We start from the raw sequence: 16,253 nt of genomic DNA, 5'->3' as shown, positions 1-16,253 counted from the left end.
AGCGAGATTGCACTGTACATATAAAGTACAACGAATAAACTTTGTGTAAAATTAACTTTCGATCTTCTATATTTACATGCATATTTATAAATAGCAAATATGGTAATAGTGGCAAAAAAAAAAATAATTAACAAAAATAATTTGAATGTTTGCAAATTTAGAGACTTTTTTAGACACGTATATTTTCCACGTAGTTATATAATGTTATGTAAAAAAGAAAAAAAAAGAAATAAATAAATAAAATAGAAATAAATTTCATAAAAACTAAAAATTAAATTCATTGACGAGCTCCCACCTACACTTCCAAGCTAATGTCATGTATTTCCCTAAACTTTGCCAATCCATTTCATTTAAATAGCAGTCATATTCACGTTTTGATAATGTATATTTTCCGAGATAATATTTTCTAATATGCGATAAAATCAGGCAGACCGCAACGTAGTGAAACACGTTCTCATTTTCATGCATGTTGCACAATGAACAAGAAAAGTTTCCTTCCTGCAACCATGGCTTGTAATTGAGGTCAACAAGTTCGGCTCTGGCCTTTATTGCCCAAGATATAATACTGATATCTGTGTTATCAGTGAGGAACGACTTGTCGCCAAGGTCGATTGAGGGTCAGGTACTGTGAGTGGTACAGAGAGGTCCTCGCTCTGCCTACATAGTCAGTGCGCCACGCGGTTCGCAACCCCTCCACCACGCTCCTCAGCTGATCCGCCACTCTCTCCCTCTCCTCTATCCTTAGGTCTACAGTGATACCACAATTGCGGCCCAACTTTACCCATTCCCGGTACCAATAAATGCGTTTATTGATTATTTCCTTCACGAGAATTACAGGTAGCCCTTGTGGTAATGAAAAAAGTTTAGAAATATAATCAAGATTATAGTTTAAGGTATAAAAGAGCAACTTTTCAAATTTTGTTTCTAAATATAAAACATAATTTGGCGTATTAGTAGGGAGAGAGAATAATGTTTTAATGAAATATTTTTGAACCGACTCAACCTTCTCGTTTTCAAAGCATCCCCACACCTGAGCGCCATAACACAAAATAGACCGTATTATTGTATTGTAACACGTGTATTTACCACTCAATGGAACTTTGTTATTTTTTAATAATTCCCCCCAAATTGAACTGATTAAATCGTTAATAAAAAGAGAAAATAATAACGGACTTAAAATGCAGCCCTGTCTGAGGCCCATCTGTGTGGCAAAACTAGGGGTCAACCCCTCCATGCACCACACACTAGCAGACGTGCCATTGTTCAGGTGTTTTATAGTCTGTAACATCCGCGTCGATACTCTCAAACACGATAACTTGTATATTAACGATTTTCTCTCGATAAAATCGAACGCAGAGGTGAAGTCCACAAAAAAACAATACAATTTTCCTGAATCCATCAATGAACTTAAACTTATCATACATGTTAAATTAAATATGTTGTCAATTGTGGAATAACCCTTTCTAAAACCAGCTTGAAATTCGGTAATAATCTTTTTTTCCTCAATCCAATATATATAACCTGTTATTCAACATACCAGTAAACTATTTAGCAATACAATCAATAAACGAGAGACCACAGTAATTTGTTGCCACATTTGGGCTTTCTTTTTTATGTAACGGGTAAACTATGGATTTTTTTAAACTTTCTGGTATAATGCCATCTTTATAAATTTTGTTATAAATTGTTAGTAAAGTGGTAAGTAAGGAATTTGGAGCATTTTTGAAAAATTCATAGGGAACTCTGTCAAAGCCTGGGGCTTTACCAGACTTCGCTTTAAATAATACAGTTTTTAATTCAATTTCAGAGAATTCCACGTCCAAATAATAATCTGCTACTGCCGGCTCCGCATAGCTGACACCTCTGGATAGTAGTGGAGGGTTCAATAGATTTTCCAAGTGCTTTATCCTTTCTTCAGGTGTAATATTCCCTATATCCTTATTAGAATGTCTTTTAAAATGATTGATCGCCCGCCAATAGTTCCTTGTATGTCTGACTTGGTTTAGATTTTGAACGACTTTATTATAATATCCAATTTTTTTTGTTCCTACACAAAATTTTGTAAAGTTTATTTGCTTCCAAATATTTCATTCTGACGCTGCTAGAGTTTGTTCTGTGAAAAATATTAAGTAACTTAAATACGCGTTTTCTTAATTTTAAGCATTGATAATCAAACCAAGGCTGTTTGTTCTTTAAATAATTCTTCTGATTATGTATTAATTTGAAACTTGCTGCATTAATTATGCTTTCAGTTACCCTACATACATTTTCTTGGTTGTCATTACTCAACTCATAATCTATAAATACACTATTTATTTTATTAACATAAGTTCTACTATTGTTATCTGTCCATTTCAATTTAGGTAACAATGGTAGCGGTCTTTCCCTCTCCCCTCTTCCCACAACGGCAAGGTCACTCACTTCAACAGGTACTTCGATTGGCAAATGGTCAGAACCGGGGTGGGAAACCACTTGAAAGTCACGGACGAGCTGTAAACAGTCTATTGACACTGCCACCAAGTCAATAACAGAGCAGCCCATAGCACCTACCAAAGTGTATTCTCCTTTTTGATATCCTGGAGATTGTCCGTTTAAAATAATTAATCCTAAATGATCGAATAGTTCCAATATTCGTTTCCCTTTCCCATTCAAAATTGAATCCTTCGATTTTCTAATAACACTAAGGTCACTATTTAATTCATTTAACATTAGTTCCGTTATACTCTGCTCAAAACCAACTCTTCCATTGACATCACCTAAAATTACTAAATTGTCTATATGATTACGTTCGGAAAAATTCAGTAGACTAGTATAATCCATGTTCCAGTAATTATAATTTAAATAAACCGGCAATAAATTGATTTTTTTGTTTCTATGGCTGTCATTTATCTGAATTGTAAACGATTCTACTGATATAAATTGTATGTTTTTTGCAAAAGTTGATTTTAAATTTATTAAAAATACAGACCCACCAATAAATCTACCAAAGCTAGCCAATCTTGTTGCTGGACTGACCTGAATTTTGAAATCTCTAAATTTGCTTACAATAAATTCGATATCCTGTTCAGAAAAAAAAACGTTTCAAGTAAAATAATAATATCATAATCACTAATAAAATTTACAAAGGAAACATCACTTGCCTTAAGTTTTAGACCACACACATTGTAGCAGACTATTCTTAAATTATACTTTCCAAAACCAGTACTATTTTCCCTCACGCTCAGCAGCCCCCCGGATGCAGGATCGGCAAAGTCCCCTCAGCCCTCGGTGGTGTTCGCGGCCGGTTCAGTGCTCGTCCCTGACACCTGCTCTCACAGTCGTTGTTGCCGTGCTCGCACCTCTCTCCGGTCTTGGAGTTCCCGGCTGTCGCTGTTGTCTTGGAGCCCGCTCTCTCAGCCCATCCAGGAAGTTGATAAAGCTGTGGTTGAAGAGCGTCTTTAACTGGTCAGCGCCGTCTCTTTGTCCTGCCATTAGCTTTCCATCCTCCCATGCAAACCTGGTGCTATTAATGGTAAGGTGATCAAATGCCAAAGGCATCCTCATCCTGCCAGCCACACGCTCCACCTCGGACCGCACCGCCGCTAGACACGAACGTTTATGACGTACCTCCATAGGCAAATCCCTGTTCCCTTCAGGGATGAAATTCGGGACATGATGTAGTCAACATCTGCATCCTCGGGGAGATGAGCTATCACCGCACTACCGTCCTTACCCAGAAGATGTGCCCGATTAACCCACAGTCTATCCCCACAGCCTAACATTTCCCTACAAAACTTTAGGACCACCTGCTTGTCTTTTCCGTCCATTTAAGCCCTCTAAATATCAGATTGTTTCTTCTAGACCGGCTTTCTAGATCTAAAAGTTTTTTACATATAACCTTTTCTTGCTGTTGGAGGCGCACCACATCGTCTTTCAACATTTTATTCTCCTCGCCTAGCTCTTTCACCTGTCTTGAGAGGTTGACCAAATCGTCTTTTGTTGCTAATTTGGAAAGCTTCTGATCAAGCAGACCACTAAGTCCGACCATTAACTGTCCGTGAGTAATATCAACCACCTTCTCGTCCTTCGTGTTGGCGTCCATGAGCTCCTCCTGCAGTATCAGGTGATGTTAAGATCTATGAGATCTACATAGAGGATCTATGAACAGGAATAGATAACAGAGAGGCTCCACGTCGAGTATTCCAATTGTTTGTTTCAGAAATGAAAGAAAAATGTTCAGACAGATAAGAAGGGGAATAATCGTTATACATAATAGAATGTAACATGCTAAGAATGTGGAACTGACTGAGTAGATTCAACTTTAACAGATGTAACTGATTGATGAAGGGTGTTTATATGGTCAAATAATCTAAGGTTGAAAATAAAGCGAACACAATAATTTTGAGCATGTTGTAATCTGTCCGAGAGCTCAACCGTCATGTCATTTATAACTTCGCTACAGCAATTGAAATGGCAGAAAATCAGGGTCTTCACTAGCATTACTTTCAAATTCAAGGGTAAATAAATAGCAAATTGCTTAAGACTATGAATACCAGCAAATACCCTGTCACAAGTCTCAGTAACATTATCAGCCCAACTAAGAGTTTTTGTAATAGTCAGTCCAAGATTTTTGACCTTGTCACTGTATGAAAGAGGGCGACCGTTCAATATGAGTGTAGGAGAGTTGTTCAAGTCGATACTGCTCAGAAGTCTGGAAGTTCCAATAAGAATAGTTTGAGTCTTGCTTTCGTTAAGTTTCAGTCCGTGTTTGAAGGCCCACGTTGCAATAGCGTCAGTGTCAGCAATAATGTTTGGATAGTTTGAAACGGGAAAGTAACTGTAAATTTGCAAATCGTCGTCATACGGGTGAAAAAATTAGTGTTTGATCATAGCAGTCAAATCGTCGATGTAAATTGAAAAAAAAGAGGGCCAAGGACAGAGCCTTTTGGCACCCCTCGATTCACAGGTTTCCAGTAGGAGTCTTTGTCGTTGGATCTAACACACTGCTGACGATCTGACAGATACGACCCAAACCACTCCACACAGCCATCAGAGAATCCGATTTTAGACAATTTCAAAAGAAGCAATGGGTGGTAAACGCAGTCGAAAGCCTTATAAAAATCAGAAAGCGTTAAAATGGTAACAAGCCTTTTGTCCATTGCTGAACGTATATCTTCAGTGATTTTTAAAAGAGCACTGGTTGTACTGTGATTAGTACGAAATCCTGATTGAAAGTTGGACAAAATTTTATTGGATTCGAGAAAGAAATATACTTGCTGATGCACCACTCTCTCAAGGCATTTAGATAAAGCTGATAGAATGCTAATAGGTCTGAAATCTGAGGGGTCACCAGGACATGAACATTTTTGAAGTGGGCGACCAATAGCGAGTTTCCAAACAGACAGAAATATTGAAGAAGAAAGAGATCTGTTAAAAATATTTGTAATTATAGGAACGACTACGGGAAGAATATATCTCAACAATATCATAGGTATTTTATCGGCTCCAACTGCGTTACTAGAAACTCTCAAGATCGCACTCATAACATCATTACAATGAGATGACAGTAAGGAGCCATGAAATTGATAAGTGAGTGTTCGAATTCCACATGAAAATCCAGACCAGGTGCCCTGTAGCACACAGCCACTAGAACGTGTATTTCATTACAACTAATATCGATAATCATGTACTCAGGACGTCCTAACCTGGAGTTATCAGAAGAGTAAAGGACAGATACAGGAAGATGAGATTTTACAAAAGCGGCTACTCCACCACCTCCCTTTGAAGTGCGATCGTTTGTATAAATATTGTACCCGCGAAGCTCAACGCTCATGTCAGTTATATGGGATTTAAGTCAGGTTTCAGAGACTAAAATGATATCAAATTGAATGGAATCGAAAATAGTGTGGATTTCATCTATGTGGCAGAAGAGAGACTGAGTGTTGACGTGAGCCAATTTAAGAAAAGAACGGAAAGATGACAGTGATTGGCGGAGAGCATGGTGGGGAGGACATGAGGCAGAGACACCGACAGCGCGTCGAGCATGGGCACGGCTAGTTGTGACGAGGACCACGACGAGGCGGAGCGACACTTGACACAGGCACAAGACTCGGCTACACACTCAAACCACACACACTCATACGGTTTAATAAAGAAAGACATATTCTGACAGTAAAAATCGTTAATATCTTTATTATTTAAACATTCACACAATGAAACGTGGGTACCAGTAGTACTGACATAGTTTTCATTTACTCACTTGGTCAGCTCCAATAAAGTAAATAATTTCAATATTGGCAAAAAGTAAACAAGTAAATTTTGGGAAGGAAAAAACTTAAAACTGTTCTAACTTGGACTAAAAATTAAGGCGATAAGCTCATAAAACAAACATGTAATAAATAATATTTAATCTAGTAATGAATTAATATGTCCGAGCAAATATTTTGTTTCATATAGTTACAATCTCTAATAGGTTCATAAATTATAAATATTTGAATTAAGTATGCTATATATAGTATACATACATATATACAACACTCATATAAACTGTTTATGAAGACAAAATAACAGGTATTACGAATACAATTAATTTCAAATCAAGTATAATTATCATTAGTAACCAATAGTATGGCTGTATGCCAGCTTTATTGAGGTAAAAGACTCTGAACTAAAATATGTAGTTCGCTGAAGGGTATACATACATATACACATACATACGTACATACATACACACCCAAACATACATACACAACTTAGGCGAAAAAAATAAAATAAAAAATAAATAAAAATGTTTACTTCTATTCTATACTTAAGACACAAGATTTTAAATAATAGTGAAACATATTTTAATAATATAAAATAATTTCAAAATAATTGTGATTATTAAAAGTAAAAGTAGTCTTAGCTGATAGGTGTAGCCAGTCCAATGTTTGCCACAGGAAGGTCCGCCAGTCTCGTCGCCACACCCTGAGCACCCTGACGGTCGACCCACATCACGCGTCCATCCTGGGTCCAAGTGCTTCTGGCCCCGAAACGCGCTGTCGCCTGTCGTAATACCTCTGTCCGCCGGGCCGTCAGATCTTCTCTTATTGTGATGGGATCCCTTAAGTCATTTCTTGGAATCAAAAACCTTCTGCCAGTCCCTGTAGCTGCAGAATTACACAATAATGGCATGACTCCTCTCACGGCCGTCAGGTGCTGGTCGAGGCTGAAATCTCCCAACACGGTGGCTGCGACTCATCTGCTCTCGGGTCATCTCCAGGCCTAGTTGGTCACGGCAGAGGTCGATCACAAGCTAGTCTGTGTCTTCAGCGGTCTTCTCCTCTACACCGAATATCCGGATGTTGTTTCTGAGCTGGTATTGCTCCAGCTCATCTGACCTCTCTCCCAGCCTCTCATCAAGCTCACCCACATGCCTTGTTAGGATGATCACCTCATCCTGCAACTTCTTAACCTCTTTTTGCACATTGGCGAGGGCATTCGTCACTGCAGACTCGACGGCAGACTTGACTGCTTCGGTGAGCTTGGCGAAGAGAGCTCTCAGTCCCTCACCGCCTGACATGTAATTATTGACACACTTCTATACGAAGGCAGCATGAAGTGTGTTGGAGGGCTTGTTATCAGCTGCATTGTCGATTTAGTGGAGAGCGAGCGCTGGAGTACGGGCTTATCAGTTGCAGATAAGAGAACCGGTTTGCTCTTTGAACCTGATCTTAGATGAGGCGGAGATCGGAACATGAAATAATGATCAATTTATCGTAAGAATAGCAACAAAAAGATTAAGAATTGGAAAAATATTACTTGTAATGAATTGGAAAAAATATAACAAATACAATTGTGTAAGATTTGCGTTAGACATTAACGAGTTTACCACAAAAAATTAACTAAAATATGGAGCCGAACTGTACCACGTCTTACTCAAGACAAGTCATCCCCACGCTTGACATGCAATTAATTACAACATTGGAAATACACAACCTCATTTACAAGACAGATCAAAGGTTTAACAGGCCAAATATTTACTGATAAAGGGAATGACACATTAAAATTAAGATTGCGGCCATCATTCTAAAATTGCACTCATAAGCGTTCCATGGACATTAAAATTCTTTAAAAAAATAACATCATATCCAAAAACTAGGATTTGTCAAAAATACATTTTTTTTTTTTATTTGGACTTTGGTGTGTTCATCAGCAATGTGTTCAAATTGTTTATATTTTTGCATGTTTAACCTTATGCTTTCGGATTTTCGATTAAAGAATAGATGAGATACCAGTTTTTTTTAATATTTTTTTATGTTGTAACACATAATGAAGTAAAATTTCTGTATTCTTCTTAGAATTTAAAATCATGCACTAGAAATATTAATTCCAAACAAAAAGTAGTAATATTCTTTTTTATATATATATATAAAAGAATATTACTATATATATATATATATATATATATATATATATATATATATATTTTACGTCACCTCACGTTAAAACACAAGTTCCTACCTGGTATTCAACAAGCCCAGCAAGTAGATTTGCTAGATCCTTGATATTCGGGTATGGCACATTCCAAGCCTGAGTTAAACATTTGATTGCATAGTTGAAGATCTGTTGGTCTCTCCAGTTTAACCTAAAGATATCACCAAACTTTACTGTCACTGTTTTTATTTACCCTGTATCATAAAGATAAATGTTGCTAAGACAGTTTTGTTTAACGATTTCACATGGATACTACATTCATTATCTTACAATCAAGAGTCATATTTTATTTTGAATTTTACATTGAGACTTCGTTTTTTAGTACATTTTTACAATAAATGTAACATTTTATTTTGTAACTATACTGTTTTTAATCAAACCTCTTCACAACAATCTTTTAATTATTGAGGTTCTAAATATTTTAACAACAGTATATTTACAAATGTAATATTGGTTCTGGGGGCTAAAGTAATAAAGAACTTCAGACTTTTTCGTTAAGTATTACAGGAATCTCTGCAAAACACCAATGCTATTAACCCTTATAACGTCAGTATATCTTTTCACGACTTCCAGCAAACGGCACAATATTAAAAAAAAAATTTTAAATGTGTAAAGTTCATTTTTATTTTTACTTTCTATAATTATGGTAAGTATAAAAAAGTAAAAATTTAAAAATTATCTTGTACGTACATATATTTATGGGTCATTAAATTGTAGATATAAATAAAGTCAAAATAAAAGGCACACAAAATTTTATTAGCTAAACTATAAACATTACCAGACAATTATATAAATATAATTAAAATAAATTATATTTATAATAAATTATATATAATAAAATTAAATAAAAACCATATAAACAGAGAACACGACGAAGGAAACCGACTCAGTGATGGTTAGACACGCACTACCTGAAGCCAAACTGCAAACAAAAGCGCGCGCGCTGTACGGCATCTGTGCCGTGTGGCGGGGAGAGTGTCTAGACACCGCGTCTATTGTTTCAAACAATGTAACGCGACAGCTATATTTTGACGCTTGACATAGGTCAATAACCCACACACATGGTTGACGCATACCGTTAGTGACATTGATCGGATTTAAAAGGAACTTAAATTTGCTATAGACACAGTTTTGTGTCGATGCGCCGTACCGCGTCTTTGCCGTTTGGAGATAGTTTGTCTATGCGCCATACGGCGTCTGTGACGTTATAAGGGTTAATACAGTAAGTGCTACAGGACAAGTATTTTTGCTAAAAGGTCTGAAGAGCTTGTAGCATTTTTTCTATGACAATTTTCATCTCAGCTTAAACCCTAAGTTAAAGGATTATTCGTTGTTACCAGAATACAAATTTAATAAAGAATATCCATCTGTAAATGTGTAAAGTTTTTTGGCTTTAATTTAAAGGATTTTAACATTCTACTGAATACAAAATAACAAATAAAAAAAATTACCTCCTCATGAAATCAAGCACTTTGGGAGCTTCTGCAGGCCTTGTCAAATCCTGATAGAGGATGTGGCGTATGAACTCATGCATGATAGGTCTCTCTTTCACGCGGGTCACTGGTAGCTCAGGTGGATTCACAAAGTAATATGCATTTTCAATCATAGTCACATACCGTGAGTCAAGAGTTTTACCTGTCTTCATTCTCATGATTTGTTCCTAAGAAATAAAAAAAAATTATTTCTAAATTGATGAAAAGTTCTAAGATAATATACCTAAATGTATGATTTTTAAGTAAGTTACAAAATCAAGAAAGACTGAACATGCCAAAATCATGAATGACTGTGTAATGCTTTCAAATTCATATCAGCGTTTCTTTACTTCATTTCTTTATGAATAAGGGGTATTTTCTTGCATTTGTGACTTTTCTAGTTGCACTGTGTGCTCCATGGTTAAAGAATCAGTATAAAATCAGACCATTTTCCTAAGTACAAGGTGGGCAACTAAACAGGATCCGTGTAACACCTTGATTTGTAATGATCACACTGTTCAATCACACAATAATCTTTTAAGCAACAGTTTATTAGTGACAAAATGTCTGAAGTAAATAAAAACTCTGATACAGATTTTAGATAATATTTTCGTGTTTTACATATTCACCAAATGTCTACAATTGAAATATTACATAAAATCAATGATCATCATATCTAGACAAATTAGTACTTTTAGATGGCACACAGGTTAGCTGTCAGCAACACATTTAATGCTCAGCTTATAACAAAGAGCCAAAGTTTAAACTGTGTTATAAATATAAACTCTTCTCAATACTAATGAATGGTTAAATATACAGCTATCTAATTGTTATAATTTATATTTAATGTAGACTTTCCCGTAAGAAAATATATATTAAATATTAACAATAAACCATTAGTGTTAACAGATAATCATATATTTAACCTTTCATAGGCAATAAAATAATAAAATATGAGTTTCTGAAACATTTTTGGATTAGAGATGAGTTCTTATTTACAACAATTTTTTTTTAAAATTTAGCTCCATATCATATGTAAACCATCAATATATATGTAAACAAACATATTATAGTATTAGTACTTTATATTTTGACAATACACCAGTTTGTTTTACACTGTTTGTTAACCTGTTAAAAGTTTGTTCAATAAACATAATTTATCTTTATCTTTAAATGGTTTATTAACAACCCTTTTTATTCTTTAAGCTATTTTTTCTTAATCTCTGTGGTAAATGTTTAAACTAAGAGTTTAGTTTTTATATGTGCAGCTGTATGTTTTACAATAAGTGTATAATTAAAATTATATAAATATATATAATTTTCTTAATGAATAAATTCATGTTTTGTTTGTAAATGATATATACAGTTGTTTTGTTTCTATTATTATTTTAAATCTAGTTTTCGTAGTGATTAAGTTTCTTGAGATTTTTTAATCAATAACTACTTTGATCTATCTTTGTTTATTAACTTATTTGTCATGACTTTTAATATTGTTATATTATTGATTTAAGTAGTTTAGTGACATGGCAATACTGTTCTACATGAATGACTTTGCAAATGCTTTAGTAAGCTTGAACGATAATAAAAACATTCTTATTATTATCATTGGTTGTGTGGCTAGCAGCTAACTAGTGTGCTCTCTTAAAGCACTAACACACATTATCCTTCAAAATTGTACTACATGAATTATTGTGTAACCAGCATTGTCTATCTCATCATTATTGTAAAGTAGTGTGAAATAATTTTTTCCAAGTAAGAATACAAATACTGTATGATTGGTTCAGTTGCAGTGGGCTATGCGCTATGTTTGAAAAGTTAATTACTGTTACACCCTGCTTTCACAATAGCCACTTTGAACATGCACACTGCATTCCTCGTCTTTTAAGTTGTGCACAGATGCCATTACAGCAAAAGTGTGTTGCGTTTATGTTTTACTTTTATTTCAAATATGAAGACCATTGTTTCTGCCACAGTCTGTGAAGTGTGATTATTTAACTGGTGTCAGAATGCAAGTACTATGAAACTAGTTGATATTAATTAAACCGGTCACAATTAGAGTCATAATGTAAAAATTGATGAAATTGTGAGAAAATGAATCAAGCAATTCACATAGATAACATATGAGACTAAGATAAGAATTTGTCTTGGTTCATGACAATGCTTGTCCACGTACTACTGCCAACCAATGTCAAAGCAGACCACATGGCTAGAAACATCTCGACCATCGAGCTTATAACACTGACCTGTACCTTTCTAACTACTAAAAAATCACATAATAATGATCACATGATAGAGGCCCATGGATCAGAGTGCATTTCCAAATGTAAAACGCTCTTACAGAAAGATAGTTAACAAATCTTTCAGAATATGATTCTAGATCACTCTACTTGCTTCACACAATCAAAAATATGACTTGACTTATTAATCTGCTAATTTATGGAAGGCTGCCAATGAAGCAAACCTGAGATTTAGAAAAAATAAGGCTCATTCCTAGTTTTGCCAAGGGCACATGAAATAAAAATGAAATAGAATAACTCCTTCAACTTGTCCATAAAATTTCTAGCTGTGAAGGTATTATGAAAACATGGAAGATACGGATATTGTGGTTGCAGTAAGTCAGCAAGAAACTAAGGAGGATGATGATGAAAGTGAAGAAACAGGTGATACGAAATAATTAGTAACACATATAGATGCAAAACTGTTTCGCTACTTAGAGTAACATGATGCAGTGACAACCAAAGATGTTATGTTGATGAGGCAATGGTGGAACATCTTCCAGTAGATTTATATTGTTATGCCAAAGAGTCTGAGCGAGTTTATGATTTCGAATAAGTACAGAGGTGTAATGATATAGAGTAGTTTTCTATTTTCACAGCTTGATTATACAGTACTGTACATATAATGGTTTGATTAATTTTTTCTCTAATGTTTCATAATTGTCTTCGATGGTTGTAATATGTACAATACTATATTTTCCAATACTAAAAATTAGTATTTATAGTCCAAAATACCAACTCTTTTGACCATTTTGTTATTTAATTTTTTAAACACAACATGAAAAACGTAATCTTTGTTTATTAAAAAGATTCTTTTGTGATTAGCAAAGTTCGGTTTAATGGGACTCCACTGTAGCTTAAATCATTTAATGTATAATAAAACAATGAAGAAACGGACGAGAAAGACAAGCTTGCAATATTAACAGGGAAGTGGTTAGTAAGAGTTGAAGACACCCAAGGAGGGTTTCCTTTTGGTTAGTTTATACCTGGCAGTAGAACCTATACTGAGTACAGCAAAAGCCAATGTATCATCACTTACATCTGGGCAACCCAATGGATGCCCAGGAGTAACACTCAATAACTGCAAATGTTGAGATAATGAGGTAAAGGGATAACTTGATTCAGAGGTGTAGTTTACTGTGGAGGATAATTGTTAGAGTGGGTAAGGCTCCCTTGGCATTAGAGGTTTCTGCAAGCTTCAGTGTAAAAGAAGATATAAGAAGAAAAAAAGAGAAAGCTTTCCCCGAAAGCGTCATTGTGCCCACCATCCCTTCTGATGGTGGCTGTACTATGCGATTGGCAGGGAGTAGGCCAATGCCCATTCTCACCCATCGTAAGCATCCCTGTGACACCGGAAGTCGTGTAGAAGCCACTTATAAAATTAAGTGCAGTGAGACATTTCCTCAGTTTCCTGTCCTAAATTTAAAAGGAAAACAAAAATAAAAAAATAATTAATGACACATCCAAAAAATTAAATAATATACATAAAACATGATGTGCCAATTCTGACATTTGGAGCAGAGACAAAATATGAAGTCCAGGCCAACAGAAAATCTAATAAATAAAGAAATAAACAATTAATGAATGGTAAATCACAAGGATCTATCCTTGGGCCATCCAGTATTGATGTAAGTGATTCTAGTTTTAATGTTCTCTCCATGCCTATTATTGTATGCTATACAGATGACATAACACCTCTCATCTGTAATCAACATTCGAATGAATTAGTAAACAAAGGAATCTTCAACAGCCCTATATATTATATATATATATATATATATATATATATATATATATATATATATATATATATATATACATGTATATATGTATATATAAATATATATATATACATATGTATATATGTATATATAAATATATATGTATGTGTATATATATATATATATATATATATATACGTACATATGTATAAACAGGATGTTTGTATATATGTCATTGATAGACTCAGAAACAGTTATATTATTTCTATTTTTAAATTTATATAAATGGCAATAGCCTAATTTAATTTCAATAGGCATTCATCACAAAAAGTACTTGCTCCGCAGGGATACGAACCAATATAATGATATATGTATATATACATGATCATTTTACCATTAGGTTAATTTTGTGTCTTGACTGTAACATACCATTGTTATCTAATAATTACATTTTATTTTGTTTAGATATTATTTCTGTAACATTGTCATTACAGTACAAAATACAAAGTGATAGATTTTTCATTGAGATAATGTTAATTTTATTACTGATATTATACGGTTGTAACAGTTTCCTAATTTTTCATGCAGCTTGAAAAAAGGCTACATGGAACTACTTTACCCATATACATACCAAATACACTTTAGTTCTTTGATGAGTGTCTGGACTTCGGAAGAAAAAGCGACCACATGTCTCCAGCATAGTACAAGCCATTTCAATGTGATGATGTGTAAAGTCATGAAGTAAGACTTTAAGACAGTACAATCCTTCAATTTTAGAGTACAGGTCAAATTTTACAAGTTCACTTATAAATCTTATGACCTTCAGTTTAGATTCAATATTTATTTGATCCTAGAACAGAGCAATTTGTTAAGGAAATTACTGATATCAATTAGTAATAAAATACATGTAATCATTAGTCATATTGAACCTCAATATACATTGCATTAATAAAAGAGAATGTATTTCTTTTAAAAGTTCTAGAAATATGGTTACAAGAAAAATAGTGGAACCAAATTAGGTCAACCATTTGAAAGGAAATACAGAGTGAAACAGGCAACCTGTATAGTATGTATAGCAATCAAATCAACTTTAACACTTTTTCTTTATTTTCAGCACCTAATTTGACCCTAAAGAATTCAAGAAAGTTATATTTAACGTTTGCAAATTCTCCAAAAGGACCCAATGTATAGGATGGATGTAATTCTCAAATTTTCTAACGTAAAAATGGGTTATATGACATATAATTTTGAAAATCTCATTAGACTGAACATAATTTGATTGAATGGTACAAAACCAAATGAGAGTGGTACAAACTACCTTTCCAATTCAAATGTATATTGAGATTTTGTATGCACAATTTAACCGTGCATAATTGTTATCTTTTAAAATTATAATTTTGTTAAATACTACAAGAGTATTAAAACATTCTAAAACTAAAATAGTATTGATTGCTTTGTTAAAAGCATGTTTATTGGATAGAAATTATTTAATTCTATGAATTGATACTTTCAATTCTGTTTTTAAACTGCCACTTTTGAACAATTGGAAATAAATATATTTTTTTACAAACATGTTTGTTTAAAGATATTTAGATGTACCATTCATTAATACCATTTCACATTGTTGTTTACTGATATTTGGGTTATGGGCTTTCTAGCAATTCTTGGTTTGAGCACACAAAAAGTGCTCCTCCCACACATTCCTTAAAAGAATACCTCAGTAATAAGCTTGGAAAATATTTGGCCCTGTTTCATATCATAGTAAGAATAACACAATGCCTATTACAGTAAAACGGTTTGGCACACTTGTAATATGGTATGAATGAATTAGTATTTATTTACAAAATAAGTATTGAGGCCCTGCTTCACCCTATATATTGTTTACATAAAAATAGATAAGTTAAAGCATTTTACCACTTCAATTTTGTATTCTAAATAAATATCCTATTTCACATTAGTGATTAGGTTCCTTCTGTTAATTTCTGCATACTCCTAACTTGAATGTACAAACTAAACCATTTGACAAAAGTCAGGTACCACTAAGGCTTAGTTCATAATGATATAAATATCCTATTTCACATTAGTGATTAGGTTCCTTCTGTTAATTTCTGCATACTCCTAATTTGAATGTACAAACTAAACCATTTGACAAAAGTCAGGTACCACTAAGGCTTAGTTCATAATGATATAAATATCCTATTTCACATTAGTGATTAGGTTCCTTCTGTTAATTTCTGCATACTCCTAATTTAAATGTACAAACTAAACCATTTGACAAAAGTCAGGTACCACTAAGGCTTAGTTCATAATGATATAAATATCCTATTTCA

General features: G+C 34.0%; 1 protein-coding gene across 2 annotated transcripts in view; it reads right to left on the bottom strand.

Moving 5' to 3' along the window:
• Nucleotides 1-16,253, bottom strand: part of LOC124369048 (regulator of nonsense transcripts 2) — a 129,279-nt gene that overhangs the window by 59,292 nt on the left and 53,734 nt on the right. For both annotated transcript variants that reach the window (XM_046826744.1, XM_046826745.1), the window contains 3 exons: nt 14,555-14,773; nt 9,906-10,114; nt 8,482-8,605 (listed from right to left, as the gene is read on the bottom strand). In XM_046826744.1, coding sequence (XP_046682700.1) covers nt 8,482-8,605; nt 9,906-10,114; nt 14,555-14,773 — 552 coding nt within the window. The remainder of the gene's footprint in view (nt 1-8,481; nt 8,606-9,905; nt 10,115-14,554; nt 14,774-16,253) is intronic.

Source organism: Homalodisca vitripennis, chromosome X (genome assembly GCF_021130785.1).
Source record: "Homalodisca vitripennis isolate AUS2020 chromosome X, UT_GWSS_2.1, whole genome shotgun sequence".
NCBI classification, from domain to species: Eukaryota; Metazoa; Arthropoda; class Insecta; order Hemiptera; family Cicadellidae; genus Homalodisca; species Homalodisca vitripennis.
This window is presented reverse-complemented; position numbering and strand designations above follow the sequence as displayed.